Source organism: Rhinoraja longicauda, chromosome 10, assembly GCF_053455715.1.
Source record: "Rhinoraja longicauda isolate Sanriku21f chromosome 10, sRhiLon1.1, whole genome shotgun sequence".
Taxonomy (NCBI): Eukaryota; Metazoa; Chordata; class Chondrichthyes; order Rajiformes; family Arhynchobatidae; genus Rhinoraja; species Rhinoraja longicauda.
Genome location: NC_135962.1, coordinates 36,689,228 through 36,710,947, shown reverse-complemented (window position 1 = coordinate 36,710,947; position 21,720 = coordinate 36,689,228). Strand labels below are relative to the sequence as shown.

Sequence of the window (21,720 nt, the reverse complement as noted above, 5' to 3'; positions counted from 1 at the left end):
GTGTACCAAGATACAGTGAAGTTTCTGTTTGCATGCTATCCAGTCAAATCAAATTGTACTATGAGTGCAATTAAACCATACGCAGGTACAACTAATAGAGCAAAGAGAAAATACCAGAATGTAAAATACAGCTTTTCAGTGTTTGATCCATTCACTGCAGAATTGCAGACTCTAATGCATTCACATTGCTAAATTTAGGAATGCAGAAAATTAAAAATCCCATATTGCTGCAAATTATACAGTATTCATTTGTGTTTGTTTACCCAGGCATTATATTTCAATAAAATGGCTGCAAGATACATGTTACTAAATGTTACACTTGAATGGAAGGGAAACTGGCTTGCATCAATGTGAAGTTGGAAGTGCAACTTATAAATGCACTTTAATATAATCATGTCTTTGAGTTAAGGATCAAAATATATATTTTTTTGGCAATCTGATGTTACTTCGATAAATGGTTTAATTTAAGTGATGACTGAGGATTTTGATGAACATTTTATGATAGAGTTAAGCTTTTTTCAAATTTGTGAATATATCATTCAAAATATTTAGTACAATATATCAAAATATTTAGTTCAATGTGAAAAGTTGATATATTTATTTACATAGGAAAATAACTGCAGATGCTGGTACAAATCAAAGGTATCACAAAATGCTGGAGTATCTCAGCAGATCTTTGCAGGTGAGGCAGGGGTTCACCTGTACCTCCTCCAACCTCATCTATTGTATCCGCTGTTCCAGATGTCAACTTCTCTACATCGACGAGACCAAACGCAGGCTCGGCGATCGTTTCGCTCAACACCTTCGCTCAGTCCACCTTAACCAACCTGATCTCCCGGTGGCTCAGCACTTCACCTTCCCCTCCCACTCCCAGTCTGACCTTTCTGTCATGGGCCTCCTGCAGTGTCATAGTGAGGTCCACTGCAAATTGGAGGAACAGCACCTCATATTTCGCTTGGGCAGCTTACAGCCCAGCAGTATGAACATTGACTTCTCTAACTTTAGATAGCTCCTCTGTCCCTCTCTTCCCCTCCCTCTTCCCAGTTCTCCCACTGTCTTCACCTATATCCTTTCTTTGTCCCGCCCCTCCTGACTGAAGAAGGGTCTGAAGAGGGGGGGCGACCCGAAACGTCACCCATTCCTTCTCTCCAGGGATGCTACCTGACCCGCTGAGTTACTCCAGCATTTTGTGATATATTTACAACTAATAGCACACAATACATCTATTTTGGCTTATTGACCTGCTTTACCTGAGCTGCTGGGGGTTTTCATGAATACCGATCATCCAATAATAATCGGATTTGCCCTTGCAATGGTCCTTGGTGTTAGAAACAGGAATCCAGGTGTTCCCTAGCAATCTGTTCAACATTCGCACTATTCCATTCGAATCTGCGATCACTGGGGTTCCTACAGAAAAATGTTAAAGTCACTGTACCAAACATAGTGATTTTTATGATCATGAATTGATATCGCAACTACTTCAAAACAAGATATTTACTGCAATTCAAAGACAATGAATTAAGAGCTTTTCGACAAAAGTATTTGTTCAGATGTTTGAGGATTCATTCTAGCATTTTTACAAAAATCTATGCTACACTTCCAAAACATTTTTATTTACTCTGAATGCAGTAATAGGAGGTTCTAAAATGACAATGAAAGAGAAACCTGCCAATACGAGAAATCAAAATAAAATTGCATACTTTTAATCTAACAAACATCAACAATTTAAGTTCAAAGAAAAATCAGGGATATGATGTTAAGCTTTTACCAGGCTGACAGCATGCATTAGCAAATTAGCAGATCCAACTTAGCACCTCGCTCAAAAAGATTTCCTTTATGATTGAAATGTTAAACTATGTATTCTGTGTTGCCTTCTTTGTTATTAGAGTGCAATATTAGAAGTAACAAATTGTAATATTAGCTGTTAGGAATTTTTATTTTGCCTACACATTTCACCATGCATAAACTAAAACGTTACAGGCATATTAAGATCACCTTCAGCAGAGAAGCCCTGCCATGCCAGATATGAGTTCCTACTTAGAGGAAGGGGAACACCTTGGAAAACCTGCAGCTTTCTCTTTCCTAGTTCTATCAGTTGCACCCCGAGACACTGATCACCATCAAATCCAGTGCCTGAAAAGAGAAAGCAAATGTTTTTTGCTGATAATTAGCTTCTTGCTTATTTAAAAAATACACATTCATATACAGAACTGTTATAGTTCAAGATCAATTGCCTAAACTGGAAAACTGTTGAATAACTAGCATTGAGAAACATTCAAAAACGATTAAAATTTATTCAAACCATTACATTTCTTAATGAATTAAAAACATTAAAATAACTAAAGCTCATAAGCTGAAAATACACAAAAATTAAATAAAGCAATTCAGAGAATCTATAAAAGTACTCATCACTCATTTCAGCCCTTCCACTGAAATGAATGGGAAAGCTGTTCTTGTACAGGTTCCAACTCAAAATGGGCCACATGCATAGAATCTCCACATAAGTCGACGGGAATGACCACAAATTAATTTTCCTTAGCCCGAATGAAAGTAGATAATTTTACTGCTAACAGCTGCCTCCAACCTTGGAACTTAATGTTGTGCGCAGGTTCTGAAGCTGCAGGCAATTATAAGAGGAAGTACACCTACATTTCATGCAAAATTTGGCCTACACACCAGGTGTGGGATGGGTACAACCAATTGTTTTCTTGCTCAGGTAGACGTTCATATGTAAAATCAAAAACTTTGAATATAATATAAATGCAAAACATTACTGATGCTGGAGATACAAAATTAAAGTAACAGAATGTGCTGGAAATGATCAGCCATTCAAACAATGCTTGAGAGGAAACAGCTCATATTTGAAGATAATGGAGACACAAGGAACTGCAAACGCTGTAATATTGTGCCTACCAAATGTTTGCAAGATTTTCTGTTTTTACACCAGTAATTTGACAAGTTGTGAATCATTAATATATCCTCAATTTTTTTTAAAAAAATACAAGTTTTAGCTCGTTGAAATTCTCTTCACAATGCCCCCTCAGCAACTGGTCTAAATAATTCCATTATCTAGCTTATTGATTACGAACAATTCTTCCAAAGGTACAATAAGTTTGGAGAATTTGAATCGGCCCTCAGCAAAATAACCAGGCAATTTCCCAAACAGCTGAGAGTAGCACAGATTATATTTAAACAGCATAAATTAAGCAGCCAAGGGAAAATCTTTTTTTTGTCCTCACGGTCTGATCATGCATGATGTGCAAATACTTAATCATTCAGATCATTTAGAGCAGCATAGTGGCACAAGGGTAGGTAGAGCTGCTGCCTTACGGCACCAGAGACCTGGGTTCATATTGACTGTTGGTGCTATCTGCACAGAGTTTGTAAGCTCTCTGTGACCGCGTGGATTTTCTCTATGATCTCCAGTTTCCTCCCAAACTCCAATGACATACAGATTTGTAGGTTAATTGGCTTTTCTAAATTGTTCCTAGTGTGTTAGATAGTGCTAGTGTATGGGGCAATTGCTGGTTGGCGCAGACTCGGTGGGCCCAAGGGCCTATTACCATGCTGTAAATCGGTGAAATTTATGGTCTAATACCTTCAGCACAGACAGTGAAATCCAAGTGATGCCACTCAACACACACCATCCTCATATAGCAACAAGGTTGGAACAGACTATTCAGCTTAATCAATATCACCCATGATCTAAGAGCAAGTTAATATTAATGTATAAATAAATGCCTTAATGCCAAGACCTGTTGTTCACCATAATGTTGAGGAAATATTTTTAAAATCTTAGATTTTCCCTTAATTCTACCTTACAAAAAATAAACAAAGGTTCAGTTATATAAATCGAAGGTAGACACAAAATGCTGGAGGAACTCAGCGGGACAGGCAGCATCTCTGGAGAGAAGGAATGGGTGACGTTTCGGGTCGAGACCCTTCTTCAGACTGATGTCAGGGTAGTGGGCGGGACAAAGATAGGCCCAGGACAGAAAGGTAAGATTGGGAATGGGAGGGGCAGTGTTGAGTAACCAGGAGATCAGGTAGGTTAAGGGACAGGTGTTGCATCTCCTGCGGTTGCAGGGGAAAGTACCCTGGAGAGGGGTTGGTTTGGGTGGAAAGGGGCGAGTTGACCAGCGAGTTGCGGAGGGTACGCTCTGCGGAAAGCAGAAAGGGGTGAAGATGGGAAAATATGACCAGTAGTGGGATCCCGTTGGAGGTGGCGACAGTGTTGGAGGATTATATGCTATATGCGACGGCTGATAAGGTGGAAGGTGAGGACAAGGGGGATTCCGTCCTTGTTGCAAATGGGGGTTGGAGGAGTACAGGCAGAGCTGTGGGATATCGAGGAGACTCTAGTGAGAGCCTCATCTATAATAGAAACATAGAAAATAGGTGCAGGAGGCCATTTGGCCCTTCGAGCCAGCACTGCCATTCATTGTGATCATGGCTGATCAACTACAATCAGTAACCCGTGACCAACTTCTCCCCATATCCCTCCCCCCCCCCAGTTTGTTTGTTCTTTATTTCTGTGCCCCCCTCACACGATAGCGAGTTAATTTTAGGCCCACCTTACCATGGTCCTGGGGTCTACAGTACCCATTTTTATTCAAATTGGTCTTATATTTTTAAAGTTATAGACCTTTAAAAGTTTAAAAATTACCGTATCCATTTCCTATGGCCGCCTTCAGCGATCGACGTCACAATAGGATCCGCCCGAGTGACAGTCAATGAGGGAGGAGCCCACGATGGCCGCCGGGGGCAGGACCCCGCCCGAGTGGCGGCCAATGGGGGGGTCTGCTGAGCTCTTACGCCATGGCGAGTCAACTGTTCGTCTAGATACATTAAATGTGAGAATACCTGCCTCTACCACCCCTTCAGAGGTGGAAGGGGTCAGTGAAAGTTTTGAGTGGGCTGCTATTCGGACATCACTGAGATCCATTCCTTTCCCAAATTACCCCACTGTGTACAATCCTCCAGTCACCCTCTTACCAAGTATTTATTTTACCAAATCTCTTCTAAAACATTCCCTGCAAGATCCACTTGCCTACCACTCCAATTTTGATTTCCTCACCCCTGACACTCCTATGGCGCCTCCACACCCACGTTGTGACTTGCCAGTAGCCTCACGAGCTCAATAACAACTCCAAGGTCAGACACACTAACTGGCCTTATCTGCACACGGGTCGATTGGTGAGAATGCAGGTAAAAGGGGCTTCTGGAATAAACATGACACAAGGTGTCTGGCTCAGCTAAGTGTCGTTTGTTCTTTGCATCAGTTGTGGGATTCAGTAGATTCTACAACTGGTGTCCCCTTTGCTACACACCTTCCACTCACGCACAAAATGTATGACGATAAAAGTGACATGGTGTCAGTCGATGAAGTAAAACTCGACGTCCCAACTCTTTTTACAACCATCGCAAGAGCGTGGTTTTCAATACTAGAAGCCTGATTTCACTCCTCAATGTCACAAGCCAACGGACAAAATTCAGGTTCCTAACAGCTCGTCTTCCAGAGCAGATTGCATGGGAAGTAGAGGGCGTGCTCCTTAATCCTGAAGAAATGATGCCATACGACGTGCTACAATCCACTATCTTCGAGCGAATGCAGGCCTCGAAGCATGCCCGCATTTCAAAGCTGCTGGAGATGATAATCTTGGCAATAGGAGGCTATCACAAATGCTGCGGAGATGGCGCAGGCTGGCGGTAGACGAAAAGATTGACGGCGATGGTATGTTTCAATCGGCCAGCAGAGACGAGCTCGCAAAAAAGGCCGACATCGTCATGGAGACAACCACTGCACTGCAGGTGACTGTGGTTAATGCAACAACAGTAAAGTCAGAAAATGTGCAGCAGGAACAGCAAATTTCAGCGCTTACTGCGAAAGTCGAGGCTTTGGCAGCCCAGCAGAACCATCCCCGTTTCAGGTTTAACGCAAACCTTGTGGGTGGGGTACGGGACCAACGCATTTGCTGGAAACACCAGAAATATGGTGCAGCGGCCCAGTCGTGTCAACCTCCTTCTACAACCTCCTCCTCCTCCTCCTTGCTCCTTCTACAAACATGAACACCCGGGAAATGACAAGGCCCATTAGTAAAGGCGACTGCTACCCGTGGGCATACTAGCCACCGCCTTTTTCCCAGCGACCGCCTTTTGGGTATGCAATATCTCATTGCCTCTGGCGTCGAGTTATCGGTTGTTTCTCCCAGTTCCCAAGAGCGTTTTTATCCTAACCCCGGATGTGTTCTCACCGCCGCGAACAATTCTAGCATATAGACATTTGGTCAGAAACCAGTCGTGCTCAACTTCGGTCCGCAGAAAACGTTTTGCTGGATTTTCAGTGGCTAACGTATCAAAACCTATTATCGGAGCGGATTTTCTTTCACACTTTTCTTTGTTGGTGAATTTTTTTAAATCGCCGCTTAAGTGATTACTGCACCTGCGCACAGGTGAACTGCATCTGCTGTCCGGCAATGACTATCTCTCACCTTACCAGCCTCCAATCCAGCACATATCAGGAATCACTTAAAAAAATTCCACGATTAATAACGCCGTCTTACCGGCACAATGATATCAAACACTCTGTCACGCATCATATTCAGACCCAGGGCCCTCCAGTTTTGGCAAGAGCTCGCAGGTTACCTGTAGATCGCCTCAAAGTTGCAAAAGCCGAATTTGACCATATGTTGGAGCTCGGGATCATACGCAGGTCTCAGAGCTGCTGGGCATCACCTCTTACAATGGCCCCAAAGAAGTCTCCTGGAGATTGGCGACCCTGCGGCAACTACCGTTCACTAAACAATGCCACTATTCCAGATCGATACAGTATTCCACATTTGCAGGATTGCACTGCAAGCCTACAGGGTAAGCAGGTGTTCGCAAGCATCGATCTCGAGCACGCGCATTATCAAATTCCGGTCGAGACTGCCGATATTCCCAAGACAGCAGTGGTGACTGCGTTCGGGACGTTCGAATTTCTACAGATGTTGTTTGGTTTACAGAACGCAGCACAATTCCAGCATTTCATGGACCACGTACTCTCCGGCCTCGATTTCATCTATGCGTACATCGACGACGTGTTGGTAGTGAGCTCCAGCGACGACGAACACAAGAAACACCTTAGATTACTGTTCTGACGTCTCAACGAATATGGCATTGTCATTAACACGAACAAATGCAAGTTTGGCGCTCGCAAACTCACTTTCCTCCGGCATCGTGTGACGGAGAAAGGCATCAAAGGTGCAGGAAATCTGAAACCACCCAGTGCCAAATTCGTAAAACCAATTAAGGCGATTTTTGGGGATCTTGAATTTCTACCACCGCTTTCTACCGAACGCCGCAGGTTCCCTATTACCTTTGATCAACTGACTCAAAGGTTCGGACAAATCGTCTTCAAATAAACTGTTATGTTTACCAGAGGATGCAGTGCAAGCCTTCAACACCCCAAAGAGGACTCTCGCCAAAGCAACTATGCTGGTCCATCAGCGGCCCAATGCCTTATTTTCACTCGCCACTGATGCATCCGTCAAAGCAGTGGGAGCCGTCATGGAGCACCGAGACTCTGGCAGGTGGGAGCCTCTGGCATTCTTTTCAGCAAAATTATCACCCATTCAGATGAGGTACAATACGTTCAGGCGAGAACTTTTGGCTATGTACCTCGCCATCAAGCATTTCCGCCATCAGTTGGAAGGCCATCCCTTCACTATTTATACAGATCACCAACCGCTCACGTACACTACTCGCACAAGTGTGGGGAGCTATTCACCGCGGGAAATCTGCCACTTGGACTTTGTTCTGTAATTCTCCAGTGACATCAGGCACATTCAAGGAAAAGCAAATCCGGTTCCCGATGCCCTATCAAAACTGGAGGTGGATGCTCTGAATGCGGCCACACTCATCGATTTTTATGCCATGGCTCGCGTGCAAGCAAACTGATCCCGATCTTATCCATTACCACCGGACGCATGCAGCCCTAAAATTGGAAGATGTACCTATCGGTGACACGAGACAAACCATCTTATGTGACACTTCCACAGGCAAACCAAGACCATTTGTGCCTAGGACAATGAGTCAAGAATTTTTCAGCACGCTGCACAACTTATCACATCTGGGCAAGAAGGCTACGATAAAACTAATCTCCAAACGTTTCATCTGGCCTTTCATCAAGTTGGATTATGGGTGAAGACGTCTCCCGTGTCAACAATCCAAGATCTCCAGGCACTCTAGGATCCCTTTCGGTGAGTGTCCTGTACCGAACACCCATTTCGAGCATGTGCACCTGGACTTGGTCGGCCCACTCCCACCATCAAGAAACTACTCATATTTGCTCACTTGTGAAGACCGGTTCACAAGATGGCAAGATGCTATCCCAGTCATCAACATTTCAGCGGAAACAATAGCCCGCGCTTTTGTTGACCAATGGATTTCGGTCTTTGGGGTCCCAAGTACAATCACAACCGACCGAGGACTTCAGTTCGAGCCTGCGCTGTTTCAAACACTAACCGACCTCTTGGGTACGAACCGGATTCGAATTAACTAAGTATCATCCACAAGCGAACGGCCTGATTGAACGATTCCATCGCCAGTTGAAAGCCGCTCAGGCAGCCGGAGGAGACGCGTCGAACTGGAGCGAAAGGTTGCCTCTGGTTCTGCTTGGCATTCATACGGCGGTGAAAGCAGACATAGGATGTTCGTCGGCGGAAATGGTTTAAGGCCAACTCTGAAGCTGCCCGGCGAATTTGTCGAACAAATCTCCACAGACAGATCCTATGATCCAATCGATTACGCCGAACTATGCAACTACTCAGGCCAACACCGATACAGCGAACACCTGCAATGGTCTGCATGACAGCTGACCTCCAACGCTGCACTCATGTTTTGGTCCTGCACAAGGCCTTCTGCCAACCTCTTCAGCAAGCATACGATGGCTCTTACCAAGTCATCCAACGCCTACCCAAAAGTTTTGTGATCTATCGGAACGGAAAAACTGACAGTATCTGTCGACCGGTTAAAGCCAGCATACGTCGAGAACCAACCGACTACCTCACCCACCAAACCGGCGAAGTCACAAGACCTCCTGTCAAAGACCTCCCACGCTGCAGTACCAAACAAGATCAGGCCATAAAATCATCCCGCCAGACCGGTACGGCAGGACAAAGCCGGGCAGTATGACTCGGTGGCTGTATGACCTTGTATGACTCGGTGGCTGAGTGGGGAGCTGTGAGGCCTTCACACCCTCGTTGGTTTTCCATACAGCCTGTCACCGCTGGCGACTCACTAGTAGCATCACGAGAAGGTCCAGCCACAAGAGCTCAATAACAACTCCAAGATTTGGACGCACTAATTGGCCTTATCTGCACACGGGTTATGATTGGTGAGAATGTAGGTAAAAGGGGCTTCTGGAATAAAAGTGACACAAGGTGTCTGGCTCAGCTAAGTGTCGTTTGCACTTTGCTTTATGTCGTGGGATTCAGTCGATCCTACATTCCCATCAACCACCTAAAATAATATGCAGCAAACCAATTTCCCCACTTAATCTATGCAGTTAAACCAGGGCAATTAACTCAACCATTCAAATATTGCCACAGACCAAGTTCCTACACAGCAGAAAGTGTCCAGCCCTGTAGCAGCCGGGGAACGTATCCTGCCAGTCTCCCAAATGCTTGTTCGTATACAGGGGCTGTGCATAAATCAGGAGTTTGTAACCTGAGATCTATACGCTCCATAATCAACCACAAAGGAACCAAGCAGATTTAAAGAAAAGTTTTAGTTACCTCGGTGATAAGAAATCATTAGCTGTTCCCCGTGTCCCGACATGGAGACCACAGGCCCCATTAGACTGAAGAGCTCCTTTTGTATGCCACCAATGCTGAAGATACGAACAATTAGAGCACTTGTTGAAATAGCAGCCCAACCTTGGCCCAGACAAATAGCTTGAATGTTTTCATCGTCTGCCATATCCACCATCCATTCTTTATTTGTGTCCCTGGAGTTGAAGTGAATACACTGCAGAGTGCTGATGGGAAGATAATAGACAAGACAAAGTTGAATGTCTAAATATGGACAATAACTTGATTTCCAGCTTTTCATGTTGATTCTTGAAGGAGATGTTAAATGTGCTGAACAATTCACGGAAAGAAGTTAATTTAAGACAGTTATACAGATGTGTCGGAAGGAACTGCAGATACTGGTTTATACCGTAGGCACAAAACGGTGTAATAACTCAGTAGGTCAGGCAGCAGCACTGGAGAAAAATAGGTAGCGTTTCACACCAATACCCTTCTTCAGGGTGAAGACACGTCATCTATTATTTTTCTCCAGAGATGCTGCCTGACCACCGAGTTACTTCAGCATTTTGTGCCTATCTACAGTAATACAGATCTCTGATTCCATTCTTGAGCTGTATCAGGCAGACTTGCAACATTGAGAACAGGAGTCCGGATATTATGTTATAGCTATACAAGATGTTGGTAGATTTATCTGGAATGTTGTGTGCAGTTCTGGTTTTCAAGTTAGAGGATTGATGTAACTAAGCTAGAGGGTGCAGAAAAGATTCACAAATATTGTTGCCAGTACTGTAGGACTTGAGTGCGTTCACATTTCACTCACCATCTTCCTGATCATTTCCCCTTCTTCATACATTCATCTCCCACCCTTGTCCCCATTTCCCTTTTATTCCCCCATCCCTTTCCATCCACATCCCTCCAGCCTTGCATTTCACTCCATTTCTCTTATTTGACACCCTTTTCTATTTCTCACCTTTAGCTTTTGTCACTTACCTCACCTACCTGCTAATCATACCCCCATCGACCTGTTTCTGAAGAAGGGTCTCGACCCGAAACATCACCTATTCCTTTTCTCCACAGATGATGCCTGTCCTGCTGAGTTAATCCAGGATTTTGTGTCAACCTGTATCACTTATCACTTGCAAGGCTTTGTCCCACCACTTTCTCCAACTTTTTCCCCCCACCTCCACTCCAAACAGTCTGAAGGGCCCCAACTGCAAAAATAATGCTTGTCCATTCCTTCCCCAGATGCTGCCTGACCTGCTTCTGCACTGTGCATTAGCCCGAAGTTTCCAGCATCTGCAGTTTCTTGTGCTTCCAGAGTTGGGATAGATTTTTGCTATTTCTTAATTATCATCCTGAACTCCTTCCCTTTCACCACACAACTTAAGTTCATGTTCTCAAGGGACAATAAATGCTAGTCTTGCCATAGGGTAATTATGTTAACACCCAAGTATTCAAATAGAATTGATAATTAGATTTAGCCAACAGGCTGAACATTTGTCATTGTCAACAGAGAGAAGAGTTACTGGTTGCAACCACTTTATAACTAATCATGAGTGTACAGTCCAACGGAAATATCTTGGTGGTATTCAGTGCAATGAACAGAGATGCTTCAAAAGATGAGTTTTAACCTTTCTTCCCCAGCAACTTTACCTGGGATGGTCACTGGATTTTGCACAGGCCAATAGTATTGCTTCATGTGATAAATCAGCCATGGTGTGATTAAGAATGTTAGTTAAATGCATTGCATGATGCACTGAGGTATCATGGAATTCCACATCGATAGCATTATCTTGATCATCACTGTAGCAGCGAATAATACCAATGGAATTCCATACCTAAAAACATAAATGTTTTATATTAAACACTGATGCAAAGTCAATATGCACAGTGCTTGAAGCAAAAGTAAAATAAAAACAGTGGCCTTTATTCAGAGCAAATCAATTTCATACACAACTTTATGGACAATACAGGACTTAAACTATTACACCATACATTTCAACTAGAACAGAACTTCAAAAAATTAACTATCTTAACATAAATCAGACAAGCATTACAATCGCTTATGAATGCATTGTCAAATATAAATCTTTCAGCCAGTCACTACAAACTGCTCTGTCACATCCATAACATGAAAAGAGATATTAAACATGTATTATACAAGTAAGATGTTGTTTGACGTGATCTATTTACAAATATGCAGTCAGCAACACTAGCTACCCAACAACCTACATCAAAAATAGACACAAAATGCTGGAGGAACTCAGCGGTACAGGCAACATCTCTGGATAGAAGGAATGGGTGACCCTTCTTCAGTCTAAATCATCGACCCAAAACGTCACCCATTCCTTCTACCCAGAGTCTGTCCTGCTGAGTTACTCCAGCATTTTGTGTATATCTTCGGTGTAAACTAGCATCCATAGTTTCTTCCTACATGACCTACATCAAAAAACTGTTCTGGCCCACCTTTCTCTATCTATGTTAGTGACCAACAAATCAACAGCTTTATCTACACCATGGACCTGCCAACAACATTGCCACTTCACTCAGATCAAATACAATTTAACAAGTTCACTTGTTGGACTGATTATACCAAGCTGCTAATCACCTTCAACCATGCCAAAGAAATTGCCTATTCCAAAATTCTGTTGTGACACAACTAAAAGCTCAACTTGAACTGAATGTCACCCTGATAAAGTGAACACTCACTGTCATTTTCCCCAGTGTAGAACATTCTAAAACTAGAGGGCATTGGCTTAAGGTAAGAGATTTAAGAGGGACCTCAGGGGCAACTTTTTCATTCAGAGGGGAGTCCATATCTGAAATGAGCTGCCAGAGGTTGTGTTAGAAGCAGATACAATTACTTAAAGTCGCCATTTTTGGACAGATATATGGAAAAGCAGGGTTTAGAAGGCCAAATGCAGGCAAATGGGACTGGCAGTGTGCCAACTTGGTCAGTGGGCATAAGGACCCGATTCTGTGCTGCACAGTTCTATGACTATAAAACATTTCCCACCTCATTCATTGCACAAACCCATTTAACTCAAAGAGTGCATTCTTACATCTACGTTGCCCCAAACAACATTATTCAGATGCTTTCAAAATGATTGGGAAGAGTGGCCATGTTCACAGCCATTAATAATAAGCGAGTTTGGTATCTCAATAAACGCAAGGAATCTATAAAAATCTGTGCAAAGCTATGACATTCATCATTCACAGACTTAAACAGTAGGGTCAACTTCAGCATTTATAGTAACTGAACAGCTTCCTGCTGAGGAAAAATAATTGACCTGTGAAGTCCTAAACTGCCTCTCTACCAAAGAAGTGCACAGGTTAGCTTCGTATTATGATGAAAGCAGAAAGATAGGAGGGACACAAGAAAATTATCTTTAACTCAGAATGGCTTCTGATTCTCCTGAAAGAAAGCACCTTCATCAAAATATAACATCACAGCCCATTGGTACCCATTTGATCATCGCTGTCATTTAACAATTTGAAGTTTTAACGTTGTTGAATGTGGTAAAGATGTTTTCTGTTGTGGGAGAATTTAGTACTAGGAGTTGCTGTTTAAAAATAAAAATCATTCATTTAAAAGAAACAGGGCAAAAAAGATTTTCTCAGTGTTAAGACTTTGGAACTTTCCTCGTCAAAGGACAGTGGAAACGGTCCTTGAATAATTTAAGGCATAGATAGATTCTTAATATATGGGTTGAAAGTTTTGAGGTTAGAAAGGAATGTGGAATTGGTATCAATCTTGAATATATTGAACGGAAGGGCAGGTTCAAGAGGCCAAATGGCCTCTCCAGCACTTATTTTGTATGTCTGGGTATGCAACCCAGGGCAAAGTTGATAACACTGTCCAGTACCTTTCTGGTAGATAGAAAAGTGCCGGTATGTACCGTTAATAAACATATGTGTCACGTTGCCAAAAAATGAAAGAATGGCACTTAACTTTACACATTTAGGGGTGAAGGATCAGCTCATTCAATAATCTGCACCCAAATGTACAAATCCAGACAAACAGACAAAATAGCCAGCAAGTCCAATCCAAGTCCAGCACATCCCAGCCCCACATTACTTGTGGAGATGCTTCAATAGTAAGTTTTTCACATTTAAATTGCCTGAACAAAGTCTACCAGCAATGGTGCTTACCATGAACCGATGCGAGAGGTGAGAGGGCGTGGAACAAGGCTGAAAAGGCTTTTGCTTTGGTGTTGGCAATGGTCCAGAGTACCCAACAGAAATTGGTGCTGCTTGTGCAATACTGGCATGGTCATCATAATCTTCATCGGCCACTTTATCCAGATGGATGGGAGATCCAACATCTGAAATAAATTTATTTTTAAAAAGTTTTAAAATGCAATTGAAACATTCCCTTGCCTCACACAATGCACTATTACAATCTAAAAAATTGTGTTCTCATGAAATGTTGTGACTAACCGTACAAGGGATTGAAATACTTTCCCATGTTATTTCATCAAATATGTCCAAACATGACACAGGTTAAAACACTCTACTCCAGCACTCTTGGAACTTGACCAATGCTGAACCTCTGAAATTGTTCCCTGATGATCTTCCTCAGACCAGGAGAACTGTTCTTTTAAAAAGTTTAAAACTAGATTATCAATTTTTAGAATTTTTAATACATGTCCGAACCAACTGAGGTCAGGTAAAATGATACAATACACCTCTGACCCATTAATTATACCCTCCTATATCTCTAAAACACCATGGACTGTTTAAACTTGCAGGAACTTATGATTATGAAGTGGGGTACCGCAAGGTTCGGTGCTGGGACCCCAGCTATTTACGATATACATTAATGACTTAGATGAAGGGATTAAAAGTACCATTAGCAAATTTGCAGATGATACTAAGCTGGGGGGGTAGTGTGAATTGTGAGGAAGATGCAATAAGGCTGCAGGGTGACTTGGACAGGTTGTGTGAGTGGGCGGATACATGGCAGATGCAGTTTAATGAAGATAAGTGTGAGGTTATTCACTTTGGAAGTAAGAATAGAAAGGCAGATTATTATCTGAATGGTGTCAAGTTAGGAAGAGGGGATGTTCAACGAGATCTGGGTGTCCTAGTGCATCAGCCACTGAAAGGAAGCATGCAGGTACAGCAGGCAGTGAAGAAAGCCAATGGAATGTTGGCCTTCATAACAAGAGGAGTTGAGTATAAGAGCAAAGAGGTCCTTCTACAGTTGTACCGGGCCCTGGTGAGACCGCACCTGGAGTACTGTGTGCAGTTTTGGTCTCCAAATTTGAGGAAGGATATTCTTGCTATTGAGGGCGTGCAGCGTAGGTTCACTAGGTTAATTCCCGGAATGGCGGGACTGTCGTATGTTGAAAGGCTGGAGCAATTAGGCTTCTATACACTGGAATTTAGAAGGATGAGAGGGGATCTTATTGAAACATACAAGATAATTAGGGGATTGGATACATTAGAGGCAGGAAACATGTTCCCAATGTTGGGGGAGTCCAGAACAAGGGGCCACCGTTTAAGAATAAGGGGTAGGCCATTTAGAACGGAGATGAGGAAGAACTTTTTCAGTCAGAGTGGTGAAGGTGTGGAATTCTCTGCCTCAGAAGGCAGTGGAGGCCAGTTCGTTGAATGCTTTCAAGAGAGAGCTGGATAGAGCTCTTAAGGATAGCGGAGTGAGGGGGTATGGGGAGAAGGCAGGAACGGGGTACTGATTGAGAGTGATCAGCCATGATCGCATTGAATGCCGGTGCTGGCTCAAAGGGCTGAATGGCCTACTCCTGCACCTATTGTCTATTAAAGACAGTTCTTGTAATCCAGCGTGATTAAACAGGTGACACCTGCTTTGTAGTGTGGGTTCCATTTACTGGAAAATGGTCTGTCTCACAGATCTCCATTACGAGAAGTAACAAGAAATGCAAGTTTGAAAAAGATAATTATGTATATATTCTTTCACATTTCTGTGAAAGTAAATTTTGTTCAATTTTGGGTAATGATTATTAATTCTGTAAAGGTCAATTACAGTCAGCTGAGATGGCCAAAGTCCCACTGGTGGGTTAATTAGATACAGGTTATGGCAGATCTTAGCTAATTTTAGATCTTTAAAGTTAATTAGCACAGAACTTTACCAAAGATTCAAAACCTGCCAGACCACAGGATTTGCCAATCCAAAGAATGTTGGACTAGAGTTTCAAACTACATAATGAATTGTGCCTCCTGATCAAACTCCAAAAATGTAGGAACACGACTCCACAAATTTGTATTGAACTGCAATACTGTAAAGCTTTCTTTGTATAAGTTACCAAGACAGCATGAGAAAATTTCTCCGTTACATACCACTGACACACATTCTCTTGGAACTGTATTGAAATTGTCAAATTCATTCTAAGGAGTAGATTACAGCCAGCTGATTTATTTTTTATCTTACAAGGCCAAGATGAATTTCAAAAACAGGTTGTAGGGCTAAAAGGACAGGTTGAAATCCAATGCTAACATTATTTACTTGTGCAATGTTCGGGATGTGGATATTTCTGACCAATCTAAATTGTCCATTTATTTTTGTCTTAAGGAATTGTTATAGCCAAATTGCTGATTATTATTATTAAAATAATATTTCTTCAATTAAGCAGACAGGTAGAGGAATACCACTTTGCATATGACAAACACCCCGAAAACGGCATAACCACACACTGCTCCTTAAACAAGCGAGAAAACTTCCCAGTCAACCAAACAAAAAATAACATATCAAGTTTACTATTCTTCACCATTGCAGCTTAAATTACCACAAATACTGAAACTAAACAAAAAAGCCAAAAGGATGGATGCCTTTACATTTTCACATTTACAATAATTGTTTACTCATACCATGAGAGTTATCATCTTCAATGGCCCGATGTCTAGATCGGTTGACTATCCCCATCACATTGTCGTCATCATCATCATCATCATCTGCGAAAGGGTGCCTTATTGGTGATGGCTGTGGGAAACACAAATCTTTTGTGGTCAAGTCACCAGGTTCTTCGTCAAACAAATCATCCAGTGTGTTTGTAGTCGATTTTGACGGCAATCCCTAATAGAAATAATCCATAGTGTAGAGCAACTGAATTCATCTTATGTATTGGAATCATCCTCAATTTTGTTTTCAAGACACGCGATGAAATCGGAATATAGAAATAAAGAACTGCAGATGCTGGTTTGTGAAAAAAGACAAAGTGCTGGAATAACTCAGCAGGTCAGTCACAGACCTCCCAACATTTGATTTTACAAATTCATCATTTTGATGTCCAAAATTCAGAATTTGCAACTTTTGCCAAAAAAAAAGGTATACACGCCAAATGCGCGTACGCGTTTGCGCTACATTCATGTGTGAAAAACAACAATTATTTCCAACAGTCTGTAGTTCTTGGACTACATGTACAATGTCAGGCCTATCATGAGGGGGCGTGGCTGTGTTCTGCAGCTGCGGCTCACCGGCAGTCTCTCCGTTTTTTTTGTGTGTTTTTTGTCATTGTCGATGTTAAATGTACGTTTTGTTTTATTTTTAATTCTGTGTATGTAGGGGGGTGGTGGGGGGGGTTGGGGGAAACCTTTTTTAAATCTCCTCCTCAACGGAGATGCGACCTTTACCGTGTCGTATCTCCGTTCGCGCTACGGCCTAACATCGTGGAGTCGGCGGCCTCCAGCTGGGATCGACCTCGAAGACTCCGGTCGCAGGGCCTGGACTTACCATCTCGGAGGCTTCGGCCGTGGGCCCTGCAGACCGCAACATCGGGAGTTCGCAGGTCCCTGGATGGCGACCGGCTTTTGGGAGCTCCAGCCATAGCAGTTTCGAACGCCCCGAAGCGCGAGGTACGATCAACCCGCCCGCAGGCCCTTCATCGCCCTGCGTTGCCCGGCCGCAGCACTTTGCATCGCCCGGTGGGGGCTCAGGACTTTCATCGCCCTGCGTGGCTCGGCCGCGGCATTTTCCATCGCCCGGTGGGGGCTCAGGACTTTCATCGGCCTGCTCGGCTCGGCCCTGGGACTTTCCATCGCCCGGTGGGGGCTTCAAGGGGTTGGGAGCCTCGATCGCCTCGTGGCGCCACGGGAGAAGAATGAGGAGGAGATAAGACTTTGCCTTCCATCACAGTGAGGGTATGCCTAGAGCAATCACTGTGATGGCTGTTTTGTGTAAAAAATTGTATCTGTGTGTCTTGTGCTCTTTAATGTCTACTGCCGGACCCTGACGTGAGAGGACGCTGGCGTTGAGTATTCGCCGCTTTTCCGTCAGGATAGTTTGTCTGTTTGTTTCTATGTTAATTGTATTTGTAAAGCGCTTTGAGCATGTGATAAGGCGCTATATAAAATAAATATATTATTATTATTATTATTATTATGAGCATATTCTGCTACTTATAGAAAGGTTATTGAACAGAGATAATTTTCGCAACATAAAGAACAATTGTTTGTTTGTTTTTTCTATTTTGCTTTTTCCTTACACATCCCAATTCTCTTGGTATTGAATAAAAGAACAATGGTCATAAAATGTATGACTAAGTTATGAAGAAAGAGTTGATATATGCGACTCGACTAAGCATACGGAAGTACTTGAAGTAAATTTGCACATTAATTGATAATCAGCACAAAAAGGTGGTAATTGGCTTTTCTGCTGTATTTTCTAATTTAACCCTGTCTTAATTAATATAGTTATATAATCTTGCACTTAAATTTAATATTTACTCATTACAGTTCCACCACTGATTTTCTGGCACTCTTGGTTCCAGAGCTTTGCTGGTTTATCCAGCCGGCCAAGGAAGACGGCTATGGGAATAAATGTGCTGGTTCCAGCTGGGCTGGAGCTCCAGAGCCCCGGCCGCAGATTGCAAATTTAACCCACCGATCGGCCATAGAAGTCCCGATGAGGTCGAGATTGACTGCCTTGCCCAGCCTGTGTGCCATATTTTCGGGGAGACTTCCAGGGCGCGGGGGATTTTAGCACCCTCTAGCGGCCGAATTGATAAATTGCAATTACCAACCTTTTGCGGAAAAATGTGAAGCGAAATAGGAATGGCGGAAATGAAATAAGAAAGCGGAAACCTTCTGCCAAATTCGGACGGGTTGAGAGGGGTGCAGTCAGTATCTCTGGAGAACATCGATGGGCAATGTTTTGGATTGCAATGCTTCTTTAGAAAATCAAAGATTTTACCCAAAGACAGTGCAATTTTACAAAAGCATTAGTGTTGTGATTATTTGATGTAATTCACTGAACAATTTTCTTCCATGATTGGGAGAGAGCAGCAGTAAAAGATGCACATAGACGAGCAGGCACACATATCAATTAATAATATGATACAAAAACACATGTTAGGAGATCTAAATTTACCATTGGTTACCACTTCACAGTAACTTTTACATATACACAAACCATGACAACCACGGAATGTACAAAATGTACCCTTATTAACATTGTTTCCTACTTACTTTACCGCCAACATCTGCCAAAATCCCTTCAAACATTCCCAAATTTCCTTCAGAATCTGTATATGCAATATGCCCTTTTGTAGGGTGCCATGCCATCGCACATATACGATGAGTCTTCTCATGCCGCATCCTAAGGACACACATTTCCCAACATTTAATATTTAACACCCATTTTTGTAGGACAGTACATAGACAAGCTGCAAAATGAGTTGGTTTACCTCGGAAATTAGCACAGTATTCCACAGGGAAATAAGAAATAACATTTTGGGTGGTTCTTCATTACATGCAAGTTTAACTTACTTCTAAAAGGTTTAGGAAAAAAATGATAAGAAGTGAAATACACTTTATTAAGGAGATGAAGTTTGTAGGGAGTGGATGGTACTAGGTGGATGGTGGTGGTATTATGGAAGACCAGTCTCCTCTCTCAGATATCCACCAGCAAATGTGAGGAAAAGTGATAAACTCATTTGTTCATAATGATCACAGTAAAGAACTAGAATGAAAGTTAAATGCAAAGGATTGCTCTACATTCTTACACTCGAATCCCAACTCAGATATTTACAAAAAGCTGGAGTAACTCGGTGGATCAGACAGCATCTCTGGAGAAAAGGAATAGGTGACGTTTCAGGTCGAGACACTTCGTCAGACTGAGAGTCAGGGGAAAGGGAAACAAGATATATACAGAACAAATAAATGAAAGTTATGCAAAAAAGAAACAATGATAAAGGAAACAGGTTAGCTGTATGCCAAGTGAAAACGAGTACAGATAATAAGACTCAACAAGAGGACTTAAGCTGGTACGACTTGGGTGGGGGAGGGATCTCTGACATCAGTGGTGGGGAAGATGCTGGAGTCAATACGAAATAAAATACGAAATTGCGGAGCATTTGGATAGCAGTAACAGGATCGTTCCGAGTCAGCATGGATTTACGAAGGGGAAATCATGCTTGACTAATCTTCTGGAATTTTTTGAGGATGTAACTAGGAAAATTGACAGGGGAGAGCCAGTGGATGTGGTGTGCCTCGACTTTCAGAAAGCCTTCGACAAGGTCCCACATAGGAGATTAGTGGGCAAAATTAGAGCACATAGTATTGGAGGTAGGCCTGCTCGGCTCGGCCCTGGGACTTTCCATCGCCCGGTGGGGGCTCAGGACTTTCATCGGCCTGCTCGGCTCGGCCCTGGGACTTTCCATCGCCCGGTGGGGGCTTCAAAACGTTGGGAGCCTCGATCACCTCGTGGCACCACGGGAGAAGAATGAGGAGGAGATAAGACTTTGCCTTCCATCACAGTGAGGGTATGCCTAGAGCAATCACTGTGATGGCTGTTTTGTGTAAAAAATTATATCTGTGTGTCTTGTGCTTTTTAATGTCTACTGCCGGACCCTGACGTGAGAGGACGCTGGCGTTGAGTATTCGCCGCTTTTCCGTCAGGATAGTTTGTCTGTTTGTTTCTATGTTAATTGTTTTTGTAAAGCGCTTTGAGCATGTGATAAGGCGCTATATAAAATAAATGGATTATTATTATTATTATTATGGATAGAAAATTGGTTGACAGACAGAAAGCAAAGAGTGGGGATAAATGAGTCCTTTTTAGAATGGCAGGCAGTGACTAGTGGGGTACGCAAGGCTCAGTGCTGGGACCGCAGCTATTTACAATATACATTAATGACTTGGATGAAGGGATTAAAAGTACCATTAGCAAATTTGCAGATGATACAAAGCTGGGTGGTAGTGTGAACTGTGAGGAAGATGCTACGAGGTTGCAGGGTGACTTGGACAGGTTGTGTGAGTGGGCGGATCAATGGCAGATGCAGTTTAATGTGGATAAGTGTGAGGCTATCCACTTTGGTGGTAAGAATAGGAAGGCAAATTATTATCTGAATGGTGTCAAGTTAGGAAAAGGGGACGTACAACGAGATCTGGGTGTCCTAGTGCATCAGTCACTGAAAGGAAGCATGCAGGTACAGCAGACAGTGAAGAAAGCCAATGGAATGTTGGCCTTCATAACAAGAGGAGTTGAGTATAGGAGCAAAGAGGTCCTTCTGCAGTTGTACAGGGCCCTAGTGAGACCGCACCTGGAGTACTGTGTGCAGTTTTGGTCTCCAAATTTGAAGAAGGATATTCTTGCTATTTAGGGCGTACAGCGTAGGTTTACTAGGTTAATTCCCGGAATGGCGGGACTGTCATATGTTGAAAGACTGGAGCGACTAGGCTTGTATACATTGGAATTTAGAAGGATGAGAGGGGATCTTATCGAAACATATAAGATTATTAAGGGGTTGGACACGTTAGAGGCAGGAAACATGTTCCCAATGTTGGGGGAGTCCAGAACCAGGGTCCACAGTTTAAGAATAAGGGGTAGGCCAGTTAGAACGGAGATGAGGAAAAACCTTTTCAGTCAGAGAGTTGTGAATCTGTGGAATTCTCTGCCTCAGAAGGCAGTGGAGGCCAATTCTCTGAATGCATTCAAGAGAGAGCTAGATAG

General features: G+C 42.9%; 2 protein-coding genes across 3 annotated transcripts in view; both read right to left on the bottom strand.

Annotated features, from left to right (window-relative positions):
* gmfb (glia maturation factor, beta) overlaps window positions 1–21,720 on the bottom strand; it is a 449,169-nt gene that overhangs the window by 243,034 nt on the left and 184,415 nt on the right. The gene's annotated exons all lie outside the window — the stretch shown is intronic.
* Window positions 1–21,720, bottom strand: part of wdhd1 (WD repeat and HMG-box DNA binding protein 1) — a 57,248-nt gene that overhangs the window by 19,022 nt on the left and 16,506 nt on the right. The window contains exons 10-16 of one of the 2 annotated variants that reach the window (XM_078407181.1): window positions 19,236–19,365; window positions 16,641–16,752; window positions 13,944–14,116; window positions 11,445–11,629; window positions 9,777–10,018; window positions 1,996–2,133; window positions 1,251–1,407 (exon numbers count right to left, since the gene is read on the bottom strand). In XM_078407181.1, the coding sequence (XP_078263307.1) occupies window positions 1,251–1,407; window positions 1,996–2,133; window positions 9,777–10,018; window positions 11,445–11,629; window positions 13,944–14,116; window positions 16,641–16,752; window positions 19,236–19,365 (1,137 nt within the window). Of the gene's footprint in view, window positions 1–1,250; window positions 1,408–1,995; window positions 2,134–9,776; window positions 10,019–11,444; window positions 11,630–13,943; window positions 14,117–16,640; window positions 16,846–19,235; window positions 19,366–21,720 lie in introns of both variants that reach the window. The other variant, XM_078407180.1, reaches the window with a different exon arrangement.